This window comes from Dendropsophus ebraccatus, chromosome 14 (genome assembly GCF_027789765.1).
Source record: "Dendropsophus ebraccatus isolate aDenEbr1 chromosome 14, aDenEbr1.pat, whole genome shotgun sequence".
In the NCBI taxonomy this organism is placed as follows: Eukaryota; Metazoa; Chordata; class Amphibia; order Anura; family Hylidae; genus Dendropsophus; species Dendropsophus ebraccatus.
Genome location: NC_091467.1, coordinates 11119391 through 11140814, shown reverse-complemented (window position 1 = coordinate 11140814; position 21424 = coordinate 11119391). Strand labels below are relative to the sequence as shown.

The 21424-nt window shown below is 43.1% G+C and overlaps 1 protein-coding gene and 1 long non-coding RNA gene across 3 annotated transcripts in view; one reads left to right on the top strand and one right to left on the bottom strand.

Annotated features, from left to right (window-relative positions):
- LOC138772312 (uncharacterized) overlaps positions 1–15154 on the top strand; it is a 62630-nt gene extending 47476 nt beyond the window's left edge. The window contains exons 2-4 of one of the 2 annotated variants that reach the window (XR_011359742.1): positions 8348–8430; positions 11497–11605; positions 15010–15154. This is a non-coding gene — a long non-coding RNA (uncharacterized lncRNA). Of the gene's footprint in view, positions 1–8347; positions 8431–11496; positions 11606–11795; positions 11878–15009 lie in introns of those variants that run through there. The other variant, XR_011359743.1, reaches the window with a different exon arrangement.
- The window catches only part of NECAB3 (N-terminal EF-hand calcium binding protein 3), a 57935-nt gene extending 39889 nt beyond the window's left edge, over positions 1–18046 (bottom strand). Inside the window, exons 1-5 of the mRNA XM_069952625.1 lie at positions 17912–18046; positions 13119–13143; positions 10177–10285; positions 8449–8474; positions 3224–3321 (exon numbers count right to left, since the gene is read on the bottom strand). Of these exons, the coding sequence (XP_069808726.1) occupies positions 3224–3321; positions 8449–8474; positions 10177–10285; positions 13119–13143; positions 17912–18034 (381 nt within the window). The 5' untranslated portion in view covers positions 18035–18046. The remainder of the gene's footprint in view (positions 1–3223; positions 3322–8448; positions 8475–10176; positions 10286–13118; positions 13144–17911) is intronic.
- Between the last annotated feature and the right edge of the window lie 3378 nt (positions 18047–21424).

Sequence of the window (21424 nt, the reverse complement as noted above, 5' to 3'; positions counted from 1 at the left end):
GCCAGAAGGGCTGGTCTGAGTATTTTAGAAACTGCTGATCTACTGGGATTTTCACGCACAACCATCTCTAGGGTTTACAGAGAATGGTCCGAAAAAGAAAAAATATCCAGTGAGTGGCAGTTCTGTGGGCGGAAATGCCTTGTTGATGCCAGAGGTCAGAGGAGAATGGGCAGACTGGTTCGAGCTGATAGAAAGGCAACAGTGACTCAAATAGCCAACCGTTACAACCAAGGTAGGCAGAAGAGCATCTCTGAACGCACAGTACGTCGAAATTTGAGGCAGATGGGCTACAGCAGCAGAAGACCACACCGGGTGCCACTCCTTTCAGCTAAGAACAGGAAACTGAGGCTACAATTTGCACAAGCTCATCGAAATTGGACAGTAGAAGATTGGAAAAACTATGCCTGGTCTGATGAGTCTCGATTTCTGCTGCGACATTCGGATGGTAGGGTCAGAATTTGGCGTCAACAACATGAAAACATGGATCCATCCTGCCTTGTATCAACGGTTCAGGCTGGTGGTGGTGGTGTCATGGTGTGGGGAATATTTTCATGGCACTCTTTGGGCCCCTTGGTACCAATTGAGCATGGTTGCAACGCCACAGCCTACCTGAGTATTGTTGCTGACCATGTCCATCCCTTTATGACCACAATGTACCCAACATCTGATGGCTACTTTCAGCAGGATAATGCGCCATGTCATAAAGCTAGAATCATCTCAGACTGGTTTCTTGAACATGACAATGAGTTCACTTTACTCCAATGGCCTCCACAGTCACCAGATCTCAATCCAATAGAGCATCTTTGGGATGTGGTGGAACGGGAGATTCGCATCATGGATGTGTAGCCGACAAATCTGCAGCAACTGTGTGATGCCATCATGTCAATATAGACCAAAATCTCTGAGGAATGCTTCCAGCACCTTGTTGTATCTATGCTACGAAGAATTGAGGCAGTTCTGAAGGCAAAAGGGGGTCCAACCCGTTACTAGCATGGTGTACCTAATAAAGTGGCCGGTGAGTGTATATGCTCAGGGGAATGGAGCGGCCTAGCTTCCCATTCATTAACCCCTTCAAAACAGAGCCCTTTGATGCACAAAAGTCCGGGTCAAATGAATGCAATGTTCCTCCCCCCCTTCTAAGAGCCATAGTGCTTTTATTTTTTTACCTACAGGGCTGGTTAAGGTGTCATTTTTTTGTGCCATGATCTCTAGATTTTATTAATATCATATTGGTGTAACAGAAAAATTTTGATCGCTTTTTATTAATTTTTTTTCTGATATATAATTTAATAAAATCAGCAATCCTGGTGTGTTTTTTTTCCCTTTACGCCGTTCACCGTACGGGAACAATAATGTTATATTTTAATAGTTCAGTCAATTCTGCACGCTACGATATGTAATATGTTTATTTATTTATTTTTATTTTTATAATGGGTAAGGGGGTATATTAAATTTTTATTGGGGGGTTTATAAGGGTTTTTTTAATACTTTTAAAAACTTTTTTTTATTACACTTTTTTTACTGTAAAACATGCAATCATTAGATTGCATTTACTGATCTATGCTATGCCATAGCATAGCATAGATCAAGATCAGTGTTATCGGCGATCTATGTATAGAGCCTGCCTGAGAGCAGGCTCTATGCACAGATCGCCGAACCGACAGGACGGAGGTAAGAGGCTTACCCCCTGCCTGTCGGCACAAGTGATTGGGACCAATCACTCAGTGACAGAAGCTTGTTCTGTCACTGAGTACCTTAAACGCCACGATATTGTACCATTGTTTCGCATCAATTCTACATGTTCACTGGTCGCACCCTCGCAGCCATAATAATCACAAAAATCACCACGTCAGCAGTCACCGTAATCCTTTACAAGTCTTTGGAGTTGACCCATGTGTCACACTAATCATTAGCCGCCATCAGTCTGGTACATACTAAAGAGGAACAGCATTGATTGTTATGAGAGATGGACTATGAAGCCAGATCTCTTTGTACTTTGTTCTATATACCTTTGTGCTATGTTGTCCCCCCTCCCCCCCCCCCACACACACACCGGATGAGAAGGCTACAGGTCCCGTTGCTAGGCTGAAAATAACCCGTCTTTGTGTTATAACTAATATTTAGCTTCATACTGCCACATTGCTACAAAACTGTGTCAGTCCTTTGCTTCTCCGTGTCAGTCTGACACTATGTGGGTGGATTAGACTTTGCTCCCCCAAATCATTCTCACTAACAACCATCCACAATTTGGAGAGCGGATGAAGTGGAAGTCCGGGGACTGTGCGCCGCCGGATCCTGGGAATTATCAAACATCGCTTATATCGCCGGATAGATTACGCTTTATGAAACATTAATCCAGAGGATTTTCACAAAAAAATATATAAGAGCAAAGGTATGATAAACCTTAGCAGACAGTTTTTTCTACATTTTCTCTTAAAGGGGTACTCCTGAAAAAAAACCACATTGCTTTAAAATTACATGGTGTCAGAAAGTTATACAGATTTGTAAATTACTTATATTTAAAAATCCCCAGTCTTCCAGTACTTATAAGCTGCTGTATGTCCTTCAGGAAGTGGTGTATTCTTTCCAGTCTGACACAGTGCTCTCTGCTGCCACCTCTGTCCATGTCAGGAACTGTCCAGAGCAGCAGCAAATCCCCATAGAAAACCTCTCCTGCTCTGGACAGTTCCTAACAGAGAGCACTGTTAGACTGGAAAAAATACCGTGCTTCCTGAAAGACTTACAGCAGCTGATAAGTACTGGAAGACTGGAGATCAAAGTAAATTACAAATCTGTCTCACTTTCTGGCAAGAGTTGTTTTTTTTTTGTGAACACCCCTTTAAGAGAGTAGAGTCACCGATACCAATGAAATCCATTGATGTCTTCTGTATGAATAAAACGGTGGTCCCATACATCCATTACTATACACTATGCACACACCCGCCTCCTACTCACAGAAGCTGCATCTGTAAAATCACTTTAAGTAATGTTGCAGGACTGTGAAGCTGGAGAGAAAGATGTGTCATGGAAAGAATAACACGCAATGACACAACAAGCCCAGCTTCCCACCGACGTAGGACCCAACTACTCATTCCATTCCAAGCAATATTAGTAATAGGCGACAAAAATATATATATTTTTGTATTTTTATAATCATTTTCCTATTTATTTTTACCATTTCATTCCATGATGACAATAATAAGAGGTAAACCTGCGTACTCACCGTTTTAGTCTTATCCATCGCTGTCAGTATAGTCACATTCAGGTTCTGCAGGGCAGCGAGAACATTCTTATATTCCCCCAAATAGTCAGAGAAATAGTCTGAAATACACAAGTAGAAATCAATATGGCATCCTGTCTTTAGGTAGACTTTTTTTTTTAAAAGTTTGGTTCAGCAGGTTTAACAAACTTTGACGCAAAGTTCCGTTTCGGTTCAGACGAACCCGACCGTTTCTTAATCCCCTAAAATAATATAATTTATAGGATTTTAAGGGATTAAACTGTTGCATACGGTTAGTTTTCTGTATGGGGCTTTGCATAGACACATCCCAGTTTCATGCCAATTGCTTTCTACCCCGCTAGCTTGTTTTGTGTGTATTGACTTATCAAAGCCTTTTTTCATTCCAATGTTGCTGTTGGAAATGCAAAAAATAGCAACATTGGATCAAAAACATGCTGTGATAAGTAAATATACACAAAACAAGCTGGCGGGGTAGAAAGCAATCAGCAATCAGCTTGTTTTGTGTATATTTTCTTATCACAGCATATTTTCTTACAATGTTTCTGTTTTTCATTTAAAACAGCAACATTGGAACAAAAATATGTTGTAATAAGTAAATATACACAAAACAAGCTGGCAGGGGACACTGACGACCTGTGGGAGGACATCGGGGGAGGGGGGTGCGGACAGGTGAGTATAGGATCTTATTTTTATTTATTTATTCATTATTTATTAAGTATAGCATCTTATTTTTATAAATTTAATTGTGTGGCAACCATCTTTACAAACTGGTTACGAACTCTGGTTCCTAACGAATCTCGGTTGTGATGATTACCACTTAAGGGTGCGTTAACACGTACAGGATCTGCAGAAGATCCGCAGCAGATTTCATGGCCCACATTTGATTTACTTTGAATTTGCAACTTCAAATCTGCACCATCAAATCTGCTTCAGATCCTGTACGTGGTTATGCTGAGGTTCCATAGGGACCAGGGGACAGCAGTACATGACACATTCGTCAGCTCTTTACTGAGCCCTTTACGCCAGCCTTGAGAGTCTCCTTTAATGCTTATTATTGCTTCAAAGCTTTGAATTTTATGGAATTTAGTTCCAGCTCTCAGAAAAGTGATTGTCGGGGATTTCTAGCTAATTGTGATGGTCCCGTGAGCTGCAGATGGGAGATTTACTATATTATCATTATAGGGGTACTCTGGCACTAAAAACTCTTACATGCTGCTCCACAAAACACAACATACATTTTATTCTTACCTCTACACGCTACCCCGGTGTCCTCCTGCAGTGTCTCCGTGGCCCCCTTACCGCCACTTCCACAGAGGAACTTGTTCTGGCAGTGACAACCCGCTCAGCCAATCACTGGTTATGGCAACGTCCAGTCTCAGCGAGTGATTGGCTGAGCGGGCTGTCACTGCAGAGACAGGTTGGTCTAGGAAGTGGCAGCGGCTGCGGTCAGCAGGGGACCCGCAGATGCTGCAGGAGGACACTGGGGGAGCGTGGAGAGATGTACACAGCAGTGGGCTTCCAATATTGGTGACAGCCAATAACATTATAGACAGAAGTCACTGGGGACCACTCAGGCAGCATGAATATAATGACAGGTTCCCTTTAAGGCTATGTTCACACAACATATTTTTTATGAAAAGAATGGCCGCTGTTTGCAATTATAACAACGTTCATTCTTTTAATATTGAAATGTGTTGCATTGAACTCAATGCAAACAGCGGCCGTTGTTCACACAATGTATTGGACAGCTGCCATTGTATGCTACGGTCGTGAAAATAATTGACATGTCAATTATTTCCGGCCGTTGTGCATTGAATGCAATTCAATTTTCTGTGCAATTTCCTTTGTTTTTGAGTGCCAAAGAACGGCCCTTGTAAGAAGCCTGTGTCAACATGGCCTAATAATGTAATATGTAATGTAATATTCTCGTAAGTAAAACACCAAGAAGCAATGTGCAAAACACATAGGGGAAGATTTATCAAACATGGTGTAAAGTGAGACTGGCTCAGTTGCCCCTAGCAACCAATCAGATTCCACCTTTCATTTTCCAAAGAGTCTGTGAGGAATGAAAGGTGGAATCTGATTGGTTGCTAGGGGCAACTGAGACAGTTTCAGGGGGCAAAAAATGATATTGGCAGTCTGTGTGTGGGAGGGGTATCCTAAGTGGTATGGACTCCTCTACATCTATACAACAGGCCTGTGACCCGGTGCGGAGTTATATACAACATGAGACCTTGACTCTGACAAATGATAAATAACCAGAACTGGAATCGGTAATGCCGGCAGTCAGTTGCAGCTGTACCCGGGTTTACAAGGACTATAATGTTTCTTGCATTATGTCTCCTTTATTGTAGTCTTTCACCTATAACCCTCCTACGATTAGTTTCAGTAACAACCTGAAGAATTTTTTATTTGCTTTTTTTTTATAAGATGAATGAGCGAGCGTGGAGCGTGTCATACACAATGTACGTCTATTGCATGTGAGAAGGTCTCTGTGACTGACGGCTAAGGTGACGCGTCTTCTGCGCTGCTGAATGAGTTAATGTGAGACGCACACTTCATTAAATCAACAATTCCCGGGAGAAGTGCCACAGGGTTAGGTGTTTGATGAAATTCCGCTAGATCAGACATAACAAGGAGGCTAAATCTGCGAATCAGCAATGGAGTACAAAGAAGAAGCCCGAGGCGGGAGACGGAGAATCAGAACAGCGCTCTGAGCATTGAATAAACCTACACATGAGGATCCTGCAAGAGCGGCGACCGGCGAAATGTATACTCTATGGACAGCAATAGTGTGTATATATATATATATATATATATATATATATAGTATATCTAAATATACCTCAGCCAGACCACTGTTTTTTGAGCAAAGTAGTGGTCGGTAACCTTAACAACAACCTGTCAACAACGGAAGGGAAAGAGCAGCATATCAGGAGGAGGGAAGTTTGCTAAATGATTGCTTATGCAAAAATATATAATATGACAAGACCTACAGCTATAATTATATTGGTCAGGGCCGGCATCAGCACAGGGCTTATCCGGGCAAGTGCCGGGGCCCACTCTTCTAATGTTCAGCCAGCTCACTCTAGTGCAGGGTGAGTGGCTAAAGATCAGAAGATAGAGAAGGAACAGGACCTGCACATAGAGAGAAAAGGGTGAAGGACCTGATCACATGACCTGAAGAAGGTCCTCAAATTTAGGGAGAAGACTGAGTGAAAGTGCTGTGTGTCAACGTCAGTCTGTGTCAGTCAGTCACAATAATGTGTGTTTGTGTATACTAGTGGTGTCTCAAGTGCATAGTGGATGGATGAGGGGCCCGCTGAGGCTCTGTCACCTGAAGGCCCGCAAAAAACTGTAGGCGGCTCTGATATTGGTTGTGATGAGAATATCTCTTTATCCAGGTGTCCTCTGCTTGGCAGATGCCTGGTCCATCTATTGTATTTTTCCGTTCTAATTTTTTGTATATTTTATCCCTTGAAGAGATGCAAATGAAAACAAATACAAAAATTAGAATGAAGAAACGCAATGCCTAACTGCAAGACACAATAGAACTCCAGCGCTATGGCGTCAATTGACTCATGATGATTCCTGGAGCTTGGAAACCAGGTTAATTTGGGCACTAATGTATTGACATGCTGCGCCAGTACAGTACTGTGAACATCTAAACTGTTTTGAAGCTCCCGGCATCATCAGGAGTGATAATCCCAAGAGCTCCGAATTCTATTCTGTAGCATATTGTCCGTATTTATGGGCCGTGCACAAAACGTGATAGCTTACCCATTCCCTCCTAACATAGCAGTGTCAAACTCCAGCTGTTGCAAAACTACAATTCCCATCATGCCTGGACAGCCAAAGCTAAAAGCTTTGGCTGTCCAGGCATGATGGGAATTGTAGTTTCTTTCAGATCAATTGGTATCAGAAAGTGCCAGAGATTTGTAATTTACCTCTGTTTGAAAAAAAAAAAAAATCTCCAGTATTCCAGTACTTATCAGCTGCTGTATGTTCTGCAGGAAGTGGTATATTCTTTCCATTCTGACACATCTGTGCATGTCAGGAACGGTCCAGAGAAGTAGCAAATTCCCATGGAAAACCTCTCCTGCTATCCAGACTGGAAAGAATACCACTTCCTGCAAGACATACAGCAACTAATAAGTACTGGAAGACTTGAGATTTTTTAATAGAAGTAAGTTAGAGATCTCTGGCACTTTGTGGTACCAGTTGATTTGAAAGAGATTGTCTGGGAGAAATTAATACTTGGCCAGGCTGCTTGGGCTGTGGGGGACATGTTGGTAATGCATACTTACCTGTCCTGTTTCCCCAGCGTTGCCAGATCCTGGGTCACCCGCTCTGCACCGCTTCCTGTGTTTTCTTAACTTACAATGACTCTATACTGAGCGTTTGTTTCCTGTGGGAGCACAACATGATCGGAAGTTATGAAAACACAGGAAGCGGTGCAGACAGGCGGTCAGGATCCGGCAGTGGCAGGGGTACAAGACAGGTAAGTATGCATTACCGACATTCCTCCCAAAGCCCCATCAGCCTGGCCAAGTTTTCATTTTTCCCGGACAACCTCTTTAAGAGAAGGGAAAAAAGCTACAAGTGCCCCTTGAGGTCTGGAGTACATGACTATGTTTCTATGTTGCGTATGTTATACCAGGCATGCTGCACATGAGGAGCAGCACTATTATTGCCCATTCTATAACTTGTATATGACATTTTCCTTTATATTTGCAGACTCTGTCTGTAATTTTCAGTTGTCCCTGGGCTAATAGGTAAAGCCTATTCTCTTTCATATCTCAACACACAAAAGAGGGAATCCCGCTCTTCAATGTCTCTCTACATGCCCTAAGAAGCAGCAGCAGCATAGAGGGCATTATGGAGCAGTAATAAGCAGCCTAAGCAGTAGCAGCACATACACTAGTAAACATGTAGTTCTGTTACGAGTGTGCTATATCAGGAGCGTGACTGTGTTTCAGTTGTTTTTAAGCAGCCTAAGCTGTCAACCATAAACCATAAAGCTAGAACAATAGGAGATGAGGCATTTTCTCTGATAAGATATAATACAGCGTTTCTTACAATCATTTATGCTATTGCTTTATGCAGAGTTTGCGGAAATGACGATGACCATTTATAATCCTGTCTACCATATGGTACGGTCACAGGGAAGTCACAGTATGGAAGGAAATGTAAGTAAATCGGCTTACCACATAGCAGCTCTGTATCCATGTTACTGTAAAAATTGACACAGGTTGAGAATAAATTTGATGAACAGTATTTTATGTTTCAATCCAACATTATGAGATGGTTCATATCTTATACAGAGCTGTTCTGATTAAAAAAAAACAGCTGGTGTCAGAAAGTTATACAGATTTGTCATTTACTTCTATTTAAAAATGTCCAGTCTTCCAGTACTTATCAGCTGCTGTATATCCTGCAGGAAGTGGTGTATTCTTTCCAGTGCTCTCTGCTGCCACCTCTGTCCATGTCAGGAACTGTCCAGAGCAGCAGCAAATCCCCATAGAAAACCTCTCCTGCTCTGGACAGTTCCTGACATGGACAGAGGTGGTAGCAGAGAGCACTGTGTCAGACTGGAGAAAATACACCACTTCCTGCAGGACATACAGCAGCTCATACTGGTAGATGTGAGATTTTTAAGTAGAGGTAATTTACAAATCTGTATAACTGTCATGCACCAATTGATTTGACTTTTTTTCACCAGAGTACCCCCTTAATTCTTATTATTTTTTAAATGACACTTTAAAGGAGAAGTCTGGCGATTTTGAAAAATGTTTTACCCCGCAGGGGCAAGGGGAACATAACAATCGACTCCTCTCTTGTGCCTCTCCAGTGCTGGATTGCCGCTCTGGGTCCCCCGCTGGGCTCCAGGATCTCCTCCACAGTGGACGTCACAACCCAGTTAATGGATTGCCGATTCAGCCAGTCAGTGACTGGGGTGTGGGGCATGCTGAGCGTGTAGTCCATCAGGCGGGACTGGCATTTTCAAATGGCCGGAATTCTCCTTTAAAGGGGCAGTTCACCCCAGAATCTTTTTCTTTCAAATCTACTGATGCCAGAAAGTGCCGGAGATTTGTAATGTACTTCTATTTAAAAAAATCTTGTGTCTTCCAGTACTTATCAGCTGCTGTATGTCCTGCAGGAAGTAGTTTACTTTCTCCAGTCTGACACAGTGCTCTCTGCTGCCACCTCTGTCCATGTCAGGAACTTCCCAGAAAAGTAGCAAATGCCCACGGAAAACCTTTACTGCTCTCCAGACTGGAAAGAATACACCACTTCCTGCAGGACATACAGCAGCTGCTAAGTACTGGAAGACTTGAGATTTTTTTTAATAGAAGTAAATTACAAATCTCTGACACTTTCTGGCACCAGTTGATTTGAAAGAAAAAAAAGGTGAACAACCCCTTTAAATCTAAAACGGAGGCTGTACACAGACTAGGAGATTTATCAAACATGGTGTAAAGTGAGACTGGCTCAGTCGCCCCTAGCAACCAATCAGATGCCACCTTTCATTTTCCAAAGAGTCTGTGAGGAATGAAAGGTGGAATCTGATTGGTTGCTAGGGAAAACTGAGCCAGTCTCACTTTACACCATGTTTGATAAATCTCTCTCTAAGTGTACAAATAACACTTGGGTCGCAGTGATTAGACTGTAATAAGGAAGAGACACAATGGGGGAGATTTATCAAACATGGTGTAAAGTGAGACTGGCTCAGTTGCCCCTAGCAACCAATCAGATTCCACCTTTCATTCCTCACAGACTCTTTGGAAAATGAAAGGTGGAATCTGATTGGTTGCTAGGGGCGACTGAGCCAGTTTCACTTTACACCATGTTGGATAAATCTCCCCCATAATGTACGGAGTGATAACAGGCATGCTTTATTACATTTGTCCCTTGCGTCTCTATTCGTCACTCACTTAGTTTGCTGGCTGTCTATCCGGATGAACATTTTCCTCAGTTCCTCCTTATTCAGAATCCCATCGGAAAAATAGCTCTGGAATTCTTCAAAGGACAATTTACCGTCATCTAGGGGAGATACGTGTTATTATATACAATTAATATAAAGTAATGATTCACTCCCCGCACATCCATCCTCACCCACACATTCTCCCAGCTAATAAAGCTCAGGGGAAATGAAGCTGTCTAATGATGGCGCAGGGACGAACACTGACAAGGCGAACGCTGACGCAAAGCTGACAATTTATTTATATTTTTATATTTTTTCCAGGAGGAATAACAAAGGGACAACACAATGGAGAGTTCTGAGAATTGTTCTGTCGTGGGGAAAGCAATTACACCGCTTACTCGAGAGACAATAGCCTCAGGATTAATTATTTTTTTAACATACAATGGTCTTTCCTGGATCGTCATAACGTGATATAAGATGTTTTCAAATCAGAAAGTTTTACAGTACTTGTATTTAAAAATCTCCAGTCTTGAGGTACTTTAAGTACCTGCAGGAAGTGGTGTATTCTTTCCAGTCTGACACAGTGTTCTCTGCTGCCACCTCTGTCCATGTCAGGAACTGTCCAGATTATTAAAAAATCCACATAGGAATCCTCTCCTGCTCTGGACAGTTCCTGACGTGGACAGAGGTGGCAGCAGAGAGCACTGTGCCAGACTGGAAAGAATACATCACTTCCTGCAGAACATACAGCAGCTGATAAGTACTGGAAGACTGGAGATTTTTAAATAGAAGTCTGCTTCCCTCTCTTCCCCCCCCACCAGCCTCCGCAGCCAGGAACCCATCCCCCGTTTCCATGGCTACCATCGGGGCTCTGCGATCACTTCGCAGAGCCCCAATGGACACCGGACAGAGAATACTCCCTCTGTAGAGGGAGAATTCTCTGTCAGAAGCCCTATAGATGCTGCCGTCATGCTGACCGCAGTGTCTATAGGGTTAACTCTCCACACCAGAGCGCGTCTCCGGTGCTGAGACTTGGGGCGGGTCCCCGGCTATCACTGTTAGACGGGACCCGCCGCGGATGACACAGGCGCAGCTCCTGCGCCTGTTTTATCCTCCATCTTAAATTAACTTTGCTGCAGCATCAGGCATGGGCTGCAGTGACGTTAATTTACAGCCCAGCGGCGGGAGAGGGTTAAACAGGTACTACCTTTTCTCTGGGCACTCAGGAACACGGGTGTAGAAAAAAGGCATACTCACCTGCACCCAATCCCCCTCCTGACTGCCATAGCAATGACTCCCGCTCCCTGACGCTTTCTGCTTCTTCCTGCAGAAAATTACAGCTTATCCAATCACAGGCTGTGAAGTGGAGGCGTGTCACCACTGCAATCACTGATTGGCTGGGCAGGGCGAGCACCAAGGATCAGGAGGGGATCAAGCAGGTGAGTATGCTTTATTTTTGTAGCATCCAGGCTCCTTTTTAAAGACCTGGTCATTAAGGGGTTAAAATTTTACCTTCATGTATTGACCTGCTACTACTGTAGTCTCCCAAGGGACCTGTATGCTAGTACCAATTACATCCCATTTGCATCCTGTAACGTTACTTATCTAATTATCCCTCATTCGCTTTAGTCAGGCAAGGAAAGAGTTATGTGCCCAAGACTAATGGCAGGGAGATACAAAAAGGTTCACAACAGGGAACATTCGGCGTGACAGGCATTTCCTGGGTTTATTAGGGGACTGCCAGAGTGCTGGTCTCTTGCTGCGATTGTCTACAGAGCCATCTGTTCTCCTTGCCATCTAGAAGAAGCAGCACAGGCAGCATGCACTGGGGAGCGCTACTACAACTCGCTCCACTCAACGGCACATTCGTCTCATCTCCCTCCTGTGAAATTAATCATTCATTGTCATGTATAGACAGCAACTCGATGAAAACGGACATTGCTATACATATCGTATGAGACCAATGAAGAACAAACGTATCCCTGATTCGTGTAGCCCACATCCCCCTGCCATGAATGTTAATGTTGACCCAGCTTGCCTGGCCTATTGCTTTAATGCTACAGGCACCTTTCTAAAGCATTTTTTCTTTTTGCTTTATACTTATTATGGTGCATAAAAGGAAAACATTTTTCTCCATAGGTCTTTATTAAACATTTTGCTTACTTTTGTTTCAACATCCTTTGATGTATGAGCTCTATTTTCTCTCTATTTTTGTCCCTGTCCCCAACCCGTGCAAGCTGTCCAAGGAGTTCTGCTATCTCTAACACAGAGCAGATAGTCCATCCTGCAGGTTTATCTAACTTTTCTCTGAGTGGCAGCTAAATGGTAGGAAATTTTTAATGAAGACTAATTAGAAAGGTGTTCATAGTCTGCACTCCCCCCTGTATTACATACCCAGCTCTGCTACCTCACAGCCACTTAACCTCGGCTCATGTGAACGTTCACCACCACAAGTGTAATGCATGCCTAGCTTTTTGTGATTACTTTGTTGCTCCCCTTGAGCTTTTATGATGTCCTGAATTCTTTTAGGCATGGGCTTCACTAATGATAGACAATAGTTTTTATAATAAAAATCAATGGAGAAACGGATTTCATCCGCTTTATCCATTAAACGGATACGTTAGACTGCAAAAATGCAGTGTGAACGCAACCTATGGGGGTCTTTACACTTAGAAATTCAGAGCTGCTTTCTTTCACTATTACAGGTCAGTCCCACTGAACCACAAACATTCACTAAGCACCCGACGTGTTTCTGGCACTTTTGCCATAGAGTAGGCTGTAACCACAGGAATAGCGCGTGTGTCACACCTCATATTATTAGTGCGGTGGCCAGGGTTTTCAGCCAAGAGGACCGGATCTTGTTCACACACAGCATATTGTAAGATGGAACATATGAGTATTGATGAAAACACGGTGAATAATAATTTCCCATCACATATGTTTGTTACTCACCATTTTTGTCTGCTCTCCTGAATATCTGTAAAGAAAAGGAAGCGATTAGTTACAAACCATCTCCCCGACCATAGACGTCTACTGTCATGTCAATGAGAATCTGCTTTTCTCTTGCGGCTTTTACCCTATATCTTCACCGCACCCGTACTGCATTGCACCAATTTTATACTATCCATCAAGCTCACACCTCTATAGTATACGCCGTATACTGACAACATGGGAACACATCAGTTAATAGACATATCTTTTCAAATTTCTGCCTCATAGCACCAACAAAAGAAAAGAAGGGGTGTGTATAGGGTCCTATGAAAGGGGCATTCCAGAGAACAAAACATATTTTCAAGTCACTTACTGCTACATAGATTTAAAAATAATCTTTAAAAAAAAAATTCAAGCTTTCCAATTCTTTTCTGCTGAGTTATTCCCCTGATGAAGTCATATAGAACTCTTTTCAGTCGGACACAGTGCTCCCTGCTGCCACCTCTGGCCGTGTCAGGAACTGTCCAGAACAGGAGAGAGGGTACTATTACACGGAGCGATTTTTAACGATTAACGATAAACGATCGCAAACAAGATCGTAACCTGAAATCGTTCACCATATAACACAGAACGATAATCAATAGTTACGATCGTTACTAGGATCGTTTGCTCCATCTGATCCCAGCAAAGCAATGAACAATGTGCAATTACACTGAACGATTAGTGAACAAATGCGGAACTTGAGCGAACGAACGTGGAATTACAGCGAACGATTAACGATAATTTTAGGTTCAGATCTAAATCAACGATCAATGACATCCTAACGATTTTTCGATCGTTGCCTGCAATTACACAGAACGATTATCGTTTAAATTCGAACGATATACCGATTTTTCCCACGATAATCATCCCGTGTAACAGGGCCCTTAGGGCCCTATTCCACCGGACGATTATCGTTAGCATAATCGTTAGCGATTAATGATCTCAAACGACCGCTATTGCGAAAGACCTGAAAACGTTCACTCATTTCCATGGAACGATAATCGTTACTTATGATCGTAATTGCGATCGTTTCTTCTTCCGTATTTCTTTGCTATTGCGTTCGTATCTATTGCGAACGACCGAACGACGTCTTATTCAATGCGAACGATTTGCGAACGTTTTGCGAACGAGCAACGATAAAAATAGGTCCAGGTCTTATAAAGCGATCAACGATTTCTCGTTCGGTCGTTAATCGTTAATGCATTTCAACCGAACGATTATCGTTTAGATTCGAACGATTTAACGATAATCTGAACGATAATCGTCCGGTGGAATAGGGCCCTAACTCTAAAGTATTGGAAAGTTCCCAATATGGACGGAAGTGGCAGCTCTAGGAGCGCTGTGTTTCCTTTTCCACAACTTCCTCAGGGGAATACAGCAGCTGATAATTATCGGAAGACTTTTTACACAGAGGATAATTTATAACAGTTGCTTTGAACATTATTTTTTTCCCTCTGGAATACTCTATAGTTCTATGAGATAAGTGGTGGCTTAAAGGGGTATTCCAGCAAAAAAAAAAATCTCTTAAATCAGCTTGTGTCAGAAAGTTACTGTATATAGATTAGTAAATTACTTTGATTTAAAAATCTCCAGTTTTCCAGTACTTATCAGCTGCTGTATGTCTGCAGGAAGTGGTGTATTTTGTAGGAGAGGTTTTCTATGGGGATTTGCTACTGCTCTGGACAGTTCCTGACATGGACAGAGGTGGCAGCAGAGAGCACTGTGTCAGACTGGAAGGAATACACCACTTCCTGCAGGACATACAGCAGCTGATAAGTACTGGACGAATAGAGATTTTTCAGAAGTAAATTACAGATCTATACTCAGAGTACCCAGCAATCTCCTTCTTTCATCCTTCTTCTTATTACAGGCTTGTGTCAATAAGCACGGAGATGACGCAGCCTGGAGCGTTTCCTCTTGCACAGATCGCAGCCTAGTGTGTGAACACGTATTACATCTATATATTGTGTGGGTGGGCAACTCTGCTTTTTGCCAGAAGACTTTAAATCCTATCAATGCCGGTGCGGTATAACACAAATTTTACTGAGCCTTCTAGTCATAAAAATAAAGTGGTTCCATTTAAATAATGGATGATTCCGATTTGTGATGCATTCGTCTGCTCGGAAAACAAACACTTTGTTCGAGTTTATCCCCATGGGATACGGCAGAGGAAAAAAGTTAAACAAATTGGTTTTAGTGCTTGATATGCTGAAATCCACGACGTCTCCAAGAAGAGTAGGAACTCGAGAAAGTCACGGGAAATCGAGGAGATCAACGTTAGTGGATGGGGGTGAGCGAACTTACCAAACGTTCTGGTTCGACCAAAACCGAACTGCTCGACATTTGACTCCAGGTGGCTGGAGATGTTGGATGCCACCCTAGGGAGTTATGGAAATCATGCATACAGCCTATGGCAATGTTCACACAACGAATATTTTTGTAAAAGTACGGCCGTTGTTGACTATTGCAACAACGGGCGTGATTAATACGAAAATATACGTTACGTCTATGGAATGCTGGCCGGAGCGTATACACATAGTATAAGCTCCGGCCGGGATCTCTAGCGGCACCGCAAAAAACTGACGTGTCAGTTTTCTGCGGCCGCTATTCATTGAATAGCGGCCACAGAGAACCTGTCAGTGCACACAGGGGACCGCGCTGCTCGGAGGAGTTCTGATGCGTCTAAAGATCATCCAGCCGGTACTGCAGTTCCGGCCAGGATGATCTTATCCGACACCGGCCGTTCCGTGGACCGGCCGGGTAACGGAACGGCCGGTGTCATACAATGTGTGTACATAGCCTATGGATGTATCTGTGTTTTCCTGGCAGCCCTAGGGTGGAATCCAACTTCTCCAGCCACCGGGAGTCAAACGCCAAGCGTTCTGGTTCAGCCGAACCCAAACGTTCGACAAGTTCGCTCATCTCTACTCAACACTATGATCTTATGATCGTTCCTGCGGTTGCCTTGTCGTCGCTATTGCGTTCGCTGCTACTGCAAACGATGTCTTATTCCGTTCGAACGATTTGCGAACCTTCAACGATAAAAATAGAACCAAAGTCTATCAAACGACTAACGATTTATCGTTGGTCGTTTAATCGTTGTCTGCTATTACGCTAAACGATTATCGTTCAAATCCAAACGATGTAACGACTTTTTCGAACGATAATCGCTCCTTGTATTAAGGCCTTGATAGAGGCAACGATCAGCGGCTGACTGTTTCTTTAGTTCCAAACCTAAAATAATCTGGCGTCGGGTGTGCATAACTGCGTGTAATAGCAATACGCGGCCGACAGGCACAGCCAATCACTGTCAAGGAACGCCGTGGCCAGTGATTGGCTGAGCGGCCTGTCGGCTCAGAGAAGCCACAGCGCAGGATGCCGGAAGTGACAGCAGAGGGCAGGAGAAGACCGAAACTGTGGTGAGGTAATGTATGAACAGTTTAGGGCAAGGGCTGCACGGACATCACTAACGATGTCCATGCAGCCCTTGCTAAACGATAATCGAGCCATGTAAAAGGCTCAATAAACGAGCGCCTAGCAGATCGGCGCTCGTTTACATTATTGTTTTGGCCGCCATCGGCCTCTTAGAGATTGTCTTACAAAGGCGAAGTAGAATAAAAGCATTTTTCTACATTCTGGAAGCACAGCTGGATATATGAAAGGTACCTAGGTATGAGGGTTATGTCATGGACAGAACACAAAGGTGACCATTTTCTTTCCCCAACTAACAAAATACAGTATGCATAAGATAAAGGAGAAGATTTCAGAAATATATACAGATTTTTAAATTAATTCTATTTAAAAATCTCCAGTTTCCAGTACTCATCAGCTGCTGTATGTCCTGCTGCAGGAAGTGGTGTATTCTCTCCAGTCTGACACAGTGCTCTCTGCTGCCACCTCTGTCCATGTCAGGAACTGTCCAGAGCAGGAGAGGTTTTCTATGGGGATTTGCTGCTGCTCTGGACAGTTCCTGACATGGACAGAGGTGGCAGCAGAGAGCACTGTGTCAGACTGGGAGGAATCCACCACTTCCGGCAGGACATCCAGCAGCTGATAAGTACTGGAAGACTGGAGATTTCTAAATAGAAGTAAATTACAAATCCCTATAACTTTCTGACACCTGTTGATATGAACGGGGGGGGGGGGGGGGTAAATCGCCAGAGTACCCATTTAAGTCAATAGTGACAATAAAGGCACTCAATTTTTTTTTGTTCCTCTTAATTTAATTGGGCAATGAAAATTACAAAGGACCCCAAAAGTCTTTCCATCACATGCAACCCTTCTGTATAAGGACCCCCATCATGCAACACCTTCAGCCTCAGCTTCCTGGGTGGGAACGTTAGGTATATAACCAGTTATACCTGGATTTTCTGTAACCTGTATATGAGCATCTTACATTAGAACGTGAACTGCACTGGGACAGGGATGGATATGGGCATATATACTCCAATGTGCAGAACATGTCGGCACTATGTAGATAACATGTAGATAACAAATTTATATAAATATATCTTATAAGATAAAAGTGCATGAATGCTCTATGTATGTAGAAACTAGTCCAGATTGGCCAATTAGCTGTAAATGGCATTGCTATAAGCAGAAGGTAATTATCTCCCAGTAATATAAGCAGATCTGTGTAGCAGCAGCAGGCGGGCGGGAGGGGGTTAACCTTTGCACTGCCAAACAAAGTGGTCTTGTTGTATACATGATCTATCAATTCTGCAGCCAATGCAACCCCAATCCCCCAATCCCACCCATGCCATGACACTTACATCCTTGAATATGGACAGGTCCTGGTCTATGGTGAGCTGCGGAGGGGTCTTGATGGGTTTGTCCTTCGGGAATTGTTTGGCGGACAGTAGACACATGGTGATCAGCTCGGTACACGACATCATCTTAATGCAGCGGCTTGTAAATGGCAATGCAGTCCGGGAATAGCCGAGAGCAATATCCAAGGAGCAGCTTATGGGATAGCCTTGAAGATAGGGAGGAGCAGGACTTCAAGGATGACTGAGCATACTATAGGAAGACCAGGAGCGAAGAAAAGCCCGGGCTTATAATACAGACGCACTAAGAGTAGCTGCAGTGTCCAGGATGCTGGAGCTGGAAGAAAGAAGAAGGAGTTTCCAGGCTGCTCAGCTACATAGGAGTGATGGAGGAAGAACCTGGTGTATACCCCTGGCAGGGGATGGTATATAACCCTGGCACGGGATGGTATATAACCCTGGCAGGGGATGGTACATAACCCTGGCAGGGGATGGTATATAACCCTGGCAGGGGATGGTATATAACCCTGGCACGGGATGGTATATAACCCTGGCAGGGGATGGTATATAACCCTGGCACGGGATGGTATATAACCCTGGTGGATAGTATATAACCCTGGTGGATGGTATATGTCCCTGGTGGATGGTATATAACCCTGGTGGATAGTATATAACCCTCGTGGATGGTATATAACCCTGGTGGATGGTATATAACCCTGGTGGATGGTATATAACCCTGGCACGGGATGGTATATAACCCTGGTGGATAGTATATAACCCTGGTGGATGGTATATATACCTGGTGGATGGTATATACCCCTGGTGGATGATATATGTCCCTGGTGGATGATATATGTCCCTGGTGGATGGTATATATACCTGGTGGATGGTATATACCCCTGGTGGATGATATATGTCCCTGGTGGATGGTATATGTCCCTGGTGGATGGTATATATACCTGGTGGATGGTATATGTCCCTGGTGGATGGTATATGTCCCTGGTGGATGGTATATATGTCCCTGGTGGATGGTATATATACCTGGTGGATGGTATATGTCCCTGGTGGATGGTATATACCCCTGGTGGATGGTATATGTCCCTGGTGGATGGTATATATACCTGGTGGATGGTATATGTCCCTGGTGGATGGTATATATACCTGGTGGATGGTATATACCCCTGGTGGATGGTATATATACCTTCTGGATGGTATATATACCTGGTGGATGGTATATATACCTGGTGGATGGTATATACCCCTGGTGGATGGTATATATACCTTCTGGATGGTATATATACCTGGTGGATGGTATATGTCCCTGGTGGATGGTATATATACCTGGTGGATGGTATATATGTCCCTGGTGGATGGCATATATACCTGGTGGATGGTATATACCCCTGGTGGATGGTATATATACCTTCTGGATGGTATATATACCTGGTGGATGGTATATGTCCCTGGTGGATGGTATATATACCTGGTGGATGGTATATACCCCTGGTGGATGGTATATATACCTTCTGGATGGTATATATACCTGGTGGATGGTATATACCCCTGGTGGATGGTATATATACCTTCTGGATGGTATATATACCTGGTGGATGGTATATGTCCCTGGTGGATGGTATATATACCTGGTGGATGGTATATGTCCCTGGTGGATGGTATATATATACCTGGTGGATGGTATATATATACCTGGTGGATGATATATGTCCCTGGTGGATGGTATATATATACCTGGTGGATGATATATGTCCCTGGTGGATGGTATATGTCCCTGGTGGATGGTATATGTCCCTGGTGGATGGTATATGTCCCTGGTGGATGGTATATATACCTGGTGGATGGTATATATACCTGGTGGATGGTATATGTCCCTGGTGGATGGTATATATACCTGGTGGATGATATATGTCCCTGGTGGATGGTATATATACCTGGTGGATGGTATATATACCTGGTGGATGATATATGTCCCTGGTGGATGGTATATGTCCCTGGTGGATGGTATATATACCTGGTGGATGGTATATATACCTGGTGGATGGTATATATACCTGGTGGATGGTATATACCCGGGGTGCAGTAGTCAGCCTCTTCTCCGCAGTCCGGGAATTATTACTCGGGATGCAGGCTGCTCCGGGCTCTCCACTTCCCTCTGAGATATAGACTCCGGCCTCTCGCTTCTGATTGGCTGGCCTATTTCCCTTCAATGATTAGTGACCCAATCACAGGCTCCCACCATTCCATGTTCCTATTTCTATAGAAGAGGATTATAATGAAGATGTACGGCACATGCAAACAGGATCCCGGAGCTGATCTGCATTTACAGGAGGAATAGATCAGTTATATATACAGATAGATACAATATATCAGTTATATATAGATAGATACAATAGAGTAGTTATATACACAGATAGATACTATATATATATATATATATATATATATATATACACACACACAATATATCAGTTATATATACAGATAGATACAATATATCAGTTATATACACAGATAGATACTATATATATATATATATATATATATACACACACATATATATATATATATATACAATATATCAGTTATATATAGATAGATACAATAGATCAGTTATATATACAGATAGATACAATAGAGTAGTTATATATACAGATAGATATACAGGTTTTGTATCCTATTCTGTAGCGGGTGAGAAGTGAAGCTGTTCCTTTTGATATTCACCCTCTATAGTTTCATAACATAAAAGGAGATCTAGCTAGAAATTATTTTTAACACTATTTTTCAAGGCTTTAGCTTCTGCTGTCCAGGCATGATGGGAGTTGTAGTTTTGCAACAGCTGGAGAGGGAACACACACTGCCCTGAGCATGAGGTCCGGGCTTAGACAGCCCTGCAGTTCCCGACACAAACATTGGTGGCAGCAGAGGGTCCATGTGCTGCCAGTCTCCAGAGTTCCCCTTTAAGTATTTCTTGTTTGTGTAACCCTGACTGTATTTGGTAGTGGCAGAAGTTTTGCTCAGTTTTTCTTCAGGGTTTCAGGTTTTGTCCTGCTTCATTTCTCTGGGTCCTAGAACCTACTTGTTCTTTCTACCTGGGAGCTCAGTTTAGGATTTCCATAGGGACATTGCAGGGACAGTAAGGTGATCTTTTTCTTCTGTTTTATCAACTTCTGGTTCATGTCTGACCGCTAACATCATCATCATCATCATCATCATCATCATCATCATCACTATCTAAGGTAGAAATCACCCAAAGCAAAGAATCTCTTTAAGCACCGAGCTCAATGACCGCTCTTCCACATAGAGGAAATACAGTCTCTATTATCATGTAATTACTGTGGTCATATACATCCCTGTCCTGTGACATCACTGTGTGCATATTCCTATATAATGACATCACTGTGTGTATATTCCTATATAATGACATCACTGTGTGCATTATCCTATATAATGACATCACTGTGTGCATTATCCTATATAATGACATCACTGTGTGCATACTCC